The sequence below is a fragment of the Acromyrmex echinatior genome, chromosome 17 (assembly GCF_024713525.1).
Source record: "Acromyrmex echinatior isolate Ae372 chromosome 17, ASM2471352v2, whole genome shotgun sequence".
Classification (NCBI taxonomy): Eukaryota; Metazoa; Arthropoda; class Insecta; order Hymenoptera; family Formicidae; genus Acromyrmex; species Acromyrmex echinatior.
This window is the reverse complement of record NC_141868.1, coordinates 6,987,501-6,996,189: the sequence shown is the minus strand read 5'-3', so window position 1 is coordinate 6,996,189 and position 8,689 is coordinate 6,987,501. Positions and strand designations below refer to the sequence as shown.

At 30.8% G+C, this 8,689-nt stretch overlaps 1 protein-coding gene across 1 annotated transcript; it reads right to left on the bottom strand.

The window, feature by feature from the left end:
- Positions 1–3,449: 3,449 nt before the first annotated feature.
- Phb2 (prohibitin 2) lies at positions 3,450–7,347 on the bottom strand. Its single transcript, XM_011056128.2, has 6 exons — positions 7,090–7,347; positions 6,164–6,426; positions 5,440–5,757; positions 5,130–5,207; positions 4,894–4,990; positions 3,450–4,176 (listed from the first exon to the last, which is right to left on the bottom strand). The coding sequence occupies exons 1-6, from the start codon at positions 7,217–7,219 to the stop codon at positions 3,986–3,988; spliced, it is 1,077 nt and encodes a 358-aa protein (XP_011054430.1). The 5' UTR covers positions 7,220–7,347; the 3' UTR covers positions 3,450–3,985.
- Between the last annotated feature and the right edge of the window lie 1,342 nt (positions 7,348–8,689).

Sequence of the window (8,689 nt, the reverse complement as noted above, 5' to 3'; positions counted from 1 at the left end):
AAAAAAGTATAATTATTTGAACTATCGAAAATCGACATTTTAAAAAAATCTACATATAGGTTTACAATTAATAAATAATTTTATTATTTGAACAATATAAAATGGTAGATAAAGGATTATAAATATAAATATTGTTATAGTATATATAATTATGTTTATTTAGTTATATAAATGTATACATAATAAAATTTATTCGCACGGAGCACAAGTAGTACAAAGTTTTGATGTATGTGTCATCGGTTGCCGACAACGCATGCACATATATTGCGTTTTACGAAAATAGAGATAAAACAAATATCTTTTTTTCTTATCTAGTTTGTTGGAATCACCGGTCCCTCTTTGGGCTTGTCAATAAAATTTTCAATAAGGTGTTGCACATGAATTTGCAAATGTACCGTATTGTACCGACGCTCCAATAAAGGCATCACAAGTTACATTGCCAAAGACAGTAAATAATCATAACGCATTAAAATATCATTGTTTGCTTGCAAATTATATAATATCATTGAATTGACCCCTTGGTCATACCAGAAAGGTCATACGAACTAGCCATGTCAAGCGATACGTCGTGTACTCGTGACACAACTGATCAAATGCATCTGTTCCACCTTTTGTTTTATTGTAATAAGTTATAATTTCTAGCTTATTTGTAGTCTCATCAATCTCGCAGTTTTGTGAAGAGCAATAACATTATTTTATTTCTTTTGGGTGTGTATGAAACTAACGTCTTTCCTTCGTGATATAAAAATTTCGATTGCCCTACATCAGACGCGGTTTTGAAATTATTGTGTTTCAGAGGAATCTCTTTCTTGTTTTTTTCTAATCGTACCTACAATTGAAAGCTTTATTGGCAAGCTTTTCATTCACTCTGCAAGAGGAACTCATGTAAACCAGTTGTCGCAGGTTACGTTTCTATTGCTTCCATAATAAGTTCGAACATGATATGATGGTATGGATTCTGTGCCTTCCATTGTCATCGATCCTACATACGGAATCGTATTTAACATATAATACGTTTTAGAATCATTTAACATAACCCATTTTTAACCCATATCTGTCAGATTTATTTTTCATATAAATGCGAAAAGCGCATCTGTCGCGGAAGGAGAGCAACTCGATTATATCGACTTCGTCGATTGTTACATTTTCAGACGGTACGTAATAACGTATACAATTAGCTATAAAGTCCTCCCAAACTTCACGAATCGATGCAAATCTATCAGTTAATCTTCGTTCAAAATGCAAATTTGTTAATAAGAATTTAAATCTATGCCGGGACATAATGATAAATCGTGACGCGACTATGAATGGTTAATGCCTGTCATCGTTATTTTATGTATCCCAACATAAAAGTCCTATAAATGATTTGAACTCTATAAGGTACCATAATACATTTGTATTTGAAAGTAATCTTCGGCTTTGTCCTTAAGTGTTTGAATGTACGCTTCTATTGATTCATTAGTATGCAACATAACTTTTTCTAGTAACGAGTCAGAAAAAAGTAGCGACCAAGCCTCAAGTGGAGAATTCACATTTAACGCGGCATCTGAACTTTGGGAAAAATAGATCGTTTCAAAACGATCACTATCGCTTGATCTATCTCGTGATTCAGAAGCTTTGAACGACCATTTTATGTTTGCTGCCTGAACGTAAAAAGGCGGTCTCCCCGATCTGCGCCTTTTCTTTGACGGACTTGCTCTTCGTTCTCAACGTTCGTCTATATCGTTGTCTTCCTGCTGTTCCTGTTACTCAAACGCTTCTCGATCCGAGTTATCGGTCTCGCATTCAGCACCATCGTCTGAACTGCTCCTCGACATTATCCTGCTGCTCGTCGTCCGTTTCTTCTTCATCATATTTTTCTTCTGGATCAGGTAATAGAGCAGCCACTACCTCCTGGAGGTTTCTGTTATTTAATTGCATGATACATAATCCATAAAATAACAAATATTTATAAAATAATTTTTAACTAATGTAAATTTTTTATAATTATAAAATTGCTTACCTGTAGTGATTACACTTTTTGTATTCTTTAAGCAAGGTAAAAGTAGTTTAGAGAATGATACAACATTCGCTCTAAAGCAATCCACCTCGACCGAGCGATTTCTAAAGACTGACAGAGATTATAAAATTTCTACTATTTATTATATTGAAATAATTCTTTTTAATTCTACATTTTCGTGTACTTACTTTTATACTATCCGAAACTCAGTAAACGTATATTTAATAAAAAATAAAGGGATACTCAGAACGCCGAAAATTTACAAGCTAGTCACGTGTGGATCCCAAATACTCTCTTTGAACTTTCGTGCATTCTCACATCGAGAATAACGCAAAAAAAATCCTTGCAGGCTTATTATATCTATGGATAGTTAGTTTTTTCAGCCTCAATCCGGATCTTCAAATTATATTATAAAAAAGTTACAGCATTGTGAAAAATCGCATAAGGTACGTTGGATCCAAGAATAGTTGATTAAATTAACAATTATTAATTATAATCGCAAACATTTCGATCCTGCTTTGGATCCTTATCAGTGCTCCATTTAAATTGTTAGGCTATGGTCAAAATGCTTTGAAGCATTTGATGGACCATTTAGAAGAAAGAATTTTATAAACTGACCAATTAAAAAACACTTCAAAGCGTTTGCAGCATCGCGTTGATCGTATCCAAAATTCAATCATCTACGAGTAAGTGATGTCATCATATTTCCTGGTACAATGATCATCGAAATGTTATTAAGCTGTTCATGCACGTCGGATGTCAAGTCTCATCTGCCAAATTATAATTATGTTAATTTAAATAAACCAATTTTCATATTGTCATCCTGTTGGCTCGAATAGGCATTATTTGATTCTATTGATTTATCTCAATCGAACTTTAATATTTAGTTTATTAATTATATATAGTTTTTCTTTACACTTCTGAAGTGAATTCGTATAAAAAAATTTGAGAAATTTTCTAAAAAGTTATAAAATAATATAAAAATTGTGAAAAATTCTAAAATTTGTCTAGAAATTTTGAAAGAGATTGTATGAAAAATTCTAAGAAAACATTTTACCACTGTAGGGATGACATCACAGTTTGACCTTTTCCATGGATACTCTTGTTTTTTTTCCACATAAAATATGAATATGTAAGAAACATGAATAAAAATATCTCAGATAGGTGATTCGAGCAGCTCGTGATAGTGACATGACAGATATATGAAAAAAACTGCAAATACCGTTCGAGTCGAAGACTATCAGTAAGAAGATGAGTTCGCCAGAGAGAGACTGTTAAAAAAGGTAATAAAATATTACTTAAGATTTCTATTTTTAATTAAAATTTAGAATTTATCATTAAATTTAATAAAAACATTTTCTCAAGCAACTCCAGTGATGGTTATTGTGTAAGCTACAATTAGTTCTAAAATACTTTTTATTAATATTGCACATTAATATTTTGTGATTAATTCCTTTTATTAACACCGTTAGTATTTTTCTTCAAATTTTTTTATATTTTATTTTTTCATAATAAGAATAAATGATAAAATCATCATTGTGATCAATCATGATTGTGCATCAATATTAAACACTTAAGAAATAATGGAAATAACATTTATAAATTGAGTGTAATTATATATGATATCTATATGTATAAATTATAGAAAAATGATAAAAGAGTAAAGGAGAAAAAGAATAAAAAAGCAATATAAAAATCAAGCTTTTCAATCTAAATATTCTTATCTAACATATCTATCTTAATATTTTTAATATATATATATATATATATATTCACATTTCTCTCCTCTGACTATATAAATATTTTCAATGTAAAGAAAATGCAAAAAAATATATAGTCATGACGAACACAGCTTTAACGAGATATCGCAATTGTATCATTTATCCTATCATCAGCAGTCACAAAAATATACACAAAAGGACAACGCTTTTCGATAGAACAAAGAGGAGTTATGATTGGAGGAGGAGCTTGGGCCGAAGGTCTCTTTTATCGTAATGGTACTATTAGTTTAGCACTATCATCAGCCGATTCCAGGAGGAATGGGACGACGGAGGGTACTGATGTCTTGATGCCGGACCTTTCGGCAGTCGGCAATGCCCGATGAGAACTAGTATTTAGGCTCCGGACGGCGCGGTCGGCCGCTTCGTCCCAGCTCTTCCAGTTCACTCCCACGTAATCTGAAAAAGCCCGTATTGGGCGTCTATGTGTAGCCTATGCGCGACAAGCTCGAAATATCCATAGAAATTATTAGATTACAATTCTTTATGAATATTATTTTCACTGCAGTTCTTAATTTTTTTTGTATTCCTAATGTTTTTTTTGTACTCTTTGAGTTTATCTCTTTTTGAACCCACATTTTTTTCTGTGCATTAGAAAAGTTTTTTCTTTGCATGTCTTCGCTTTGTAGTACAAAAGGGAAGGTCTCGTGAAAAAAAATAGAAATAAATATTTTTTCGAACAAGGAACTTTTAATTCTGAAAAATTGAGCTTAATAATTTACACTCTAAACTAGCAACATCTTCCATTTAATAATTTTTACAATCTAGTCTCATAATTATTAAGCGTCTCAATGTTGTAGTTCAAATATTCGATTATTAATAATTATTTACTTTATCGTTTTATGTGCGATATCAATTCATTAAATTTAGAATATGCAATGAAATAAGTAGATATCTGCGAACGATCACGAAGACGCGGACGGGCGAAAAGGAGAACGCAGTGTGATGGGAAAAATATATATATATGTATATAATCCGTGCGCTCAAAACACATAATGTATCTTATTCATAGTATTTCAACATAATTATACACATAAACCGATTGCTTAATAAAAACTTAAATGAGAGACGAGATAAAAAAAAAGGACGCGCACTTTGACGATTTTTACTTCTTACTTTTCAGCTTATCCGAACCCTCATCAAAGGTAGAATCTTGGACATTTAACATCAGACTATTGCCACTGAGGAATACTCTGTTCTGGGAATTAGCGATCTGAAATAAAGCGAGTAATAATTATATACATAAATATGTTTAAAAGTTTTTTTAAGCATATAAAATATTAATTTTCATGAAAATTTCATTGCATCTTTCAAAATATTAACAATGTTTGCACATTTATAAAGATGCTCACCGTACGCGAAATATTTTGTGCAGCTCGTATTTTACGTAGTTTTAGATATCCAGGATTCTGACCAACAGCTAGACCAAGGTACACTGGAGTTAAGGCATTTATATTTCAAAAATAATGCAGCATTTCATATTATACTAATAACTTACGAATTTAAATCAATATTTAAATTAATTTAATTGTGCAAAATTAAAATGCTTAACAATTGTAAAGGAACAAAAGATTTATAGTTTCAATTATAACAGTTATATCTTTTTTTCTAGAGCGTTTTAATCAATCAACTAAAAAAATTAATTGTTTCCGTAAAGGATATCATTTTGGCTGCTTCTGCTTCTCCTTCGGCTTGTACAATCTTTTGTTGTCGTTCCTGCTTGGCCCTTTCTACTACAAATGCGGCTCGTTGAGCCTCCTGCTGGGCCACCTGTTTAGCCTCGACTGCTGCCGTATATTCTTTACCGAAGCTAAGCTCTGTTATCGAGACGTCATCCAATACGATATTGAAGTCTCGAGCACGTTCCGTTAATTCCTTACGCACCATGTTAGATACCTGCTGTCTTTGCGTAATTAATTGCGAGGCGTTGAATTTGGCGACAACAGATTTCAGCACTTCGTTGCAAATACTTGGCAATACCTGAATTATTAATTTTAATTTAGTTTAAAATCTACAACTACGTACTGATTTCATCATAAATTAAAATTAGTCTTCAAGATCAATATTGTAAACTTCAACATTATACATATATATATATATATATATATATATATATATATATATATTAGGTGTTGGAATTAATTCGTAGCGTTTTTTAATGAAAGAATGTTATTTATTTCACATGAGCATTAAAAAATACATTAATGTACTTCCCATCACTTGTAAAACGCTACGAATTAATTATATATATATATATATATATATATATATATATATATATAATTCTATTTTATAAATAGAAACTTTAAGAGATTTTTTATTGCATATATTAGAAAACAGAGATATTAAAGAGCTGAACATTCTTATGTATAAACATTCTAAGAACCTTTTCGTCATAATCAAGACCCAATTGCCGGTACATGGAAGGCAGTGTGCTAGCATCGGGACGTGAGAGAACACGTAGCGAGATATTGACCATTTGTAAATCTTTAGATCCTGTGGGTGAGGACAGCTTCCTAGGTCTGCTTCTAATATCATAAATTATCGGATACTGAAACCATGGAATGCGGAAGTGCAGACCCTCAGTCAAGATGTCCTTCTGGATACCTCCTAGCCGAGAGAATATGATCGCTCTGTGACCAGCCTCCACTGAAAGCCATAAATTTCATCTTGTAATTTATCCATTTAAAAAGCCCAAATAATAATCATTTTAATATCCTTTTAATTTATACAAAACAACAGAGATTAAAATTAAATGAGCACAAAGAACTCTTAATGTCAAATATAATATAACGATTAAAAAGGGCATAAGAGTCAGCTACAATATTGCAAAATTAATACATAAAATATATTATGCTCTGTGAATTAAATATAAATAATAATTGTTACATGTTTCGGCTTCCTGATTGAGCTATCTTCGGATATTCGATTTAAACGCAGTATTATAGTTAAAATAAAGAGATTCTCCTAAATTTCTATATTAAACAAATTCAAAGGTAACAATAACTTTGTATAATAAAGGCAACTTTATATTAACAATAAAAATGAAGTAAAAGTATTGTATAAAAAAAAAGAGACTATACATGTACTGTATAAATGTAATAGATTGCGTCAGTTACATTGCAAATTACATAACCAAAGCTTGTAACGAGCTGAAGGAATATCTATTGGACGGGAAAATGTAAACGTCACTCGTTAATTAAACTGATATTTAAGATCATTGTTTATTCAAGAGAGACTATAGAATAATACTTCGGAAGAGCAGTAATTATAACAATTATCAATAAAAATGCAAACGAGATTGAGGTTAACCTGTGTACATGGCTTTAGAAACGCTGTACGCCGTAACGCCCGCGGCAGCGAGAAACTTCAGACTCATCGGCACTCCATTTGTGCCTTTGCTCAAGCGCGAGGCCATCTCGCTGAATTTATTTTGCGCCATATCGAGAAATCGCCGCAAAATGAACCAATACACAGCACACCGGTGGCACGATCCAATTCAAGGATGATAAAAAAATGACGAGAAACGAAGAAAGAGCGAGAAGGAGAAAAAGAGAAAAAAGAGTGAGTATGTGAGAGAGAGAGAGAGAGAGAGAGCACTCAAGCCATAAACTTCTATATATTAAAGTCCCTAGAAATAAAACAATACAAACTTTATTCGCATTGTTTTAAATTTTTAATTTTTATACTAAACGAAATAAGTCTGTTCGTATTGCTTGCAATTTTTACATTCAACATTTTCACTTTCTCTCTCTTGAACACTCGAATATATTTATCTCATTTTAAATATAGAAATTTGCACCAATTAGAATTATTATATTGTAGAAATCAGGCAAATTCTCAAACAAAGGGTCAATCATGGTGGAAGTATATTTGTTATCATGGTAACTGTTAATGAAAACTATCTAAATTATAATTTCTATATTCATTACAAGTAGTCGTATTTAATTTGTTACAATATTATATTTATTGAAACCGATTCTACATTTAAAAAAACATTAACATTGAATAATTAATGCAATAAATCAATTTCTATCACTCGTATTCTTACATCTCATTCTCTGAATGAGAATATAGAGCAATAATGAACGATATCTGATATCACACATATATACAATAACCAATCTGATATCTCAATCATCCATACATCGCTTTGGATCTGACAAATTATTGATTATTAATTTTGAAAAAATTAATATTAATATCAATCAGCGATGATAAGCTCACTATAGTCGCAAGGAAAAAAGGGAAAATAAAAAAAAATGCCACATGACATAGACAATTAATTATTTAAATCTCAAGCATCCTCTTGATCTTGTTTTTATTACCAACTTAGCAATTTAAACAACTTTAAATCTAGTCACTTTAAATATTGGGCCATCTAAAAAGTATCCGCGGTTTTTTGTCACTAGATGTGTGTTGATGGTCATATATCTAGTGACAAAGTACCGCGGATACTTTTTAGATGACCCAATAATTTAAATAAACTCGTATGCAATTATTGTTTTCAACAGTTTGAAGTGACATCTTACGAAAATGAGTACGTATCAAATAAAAACGTGCATAAATAGTTTCATAAAAAAAGGATGCAGAAATTTACATTTTTTTCAATTATAATAAATTGTATAAATTATTATAAATTATAAATTTTTTATATTCATATTTTATTTATATATTGTCTATATATACAAATTATTATAAATTATTTATATTTATATATTATTTATTATAAATTATATAAATTTTATTTTTTTTATTAGTTGCATATAACATAAAATCAAATTCCTTATAATACGTAAAATATAATAATATTGACATAATACCAACCACCGCGACAACATGGTGGCTTCTGAATATAGCTCTTCTTATGTTTAAAATACTCAAGAGTATACCTACTAAGGCTACACACGTG

What these genes read in the sequence shown, in the direction of transcription:
- Phb2 (XM_011056128.2), bottom strand. Translation starts at nt 7,219, where the DNA reads ATGGCGCAAAATAAATTCAGCGAGATGGCCTCGCGCTTGAGCAAAGGC. An exon ending in GTCTTGATTATGACGAAAAG is followed by an intron (nt 5,758 to 6,163) that starts GTTCTTAGAATG and finishes TTAATAATTCAG; the next exon opens with GTATTGCCAAGTATTTGCAA. An exon ending in GGGTTCGGATAAGCTGAAAA is followed by an intron (nt 4,177 to 4,893) that starts GTAAGAAGTAAA and finishes GGGCTTTTTCAG; the next exon opens with ATTACGTGGGAGTGAACTGG.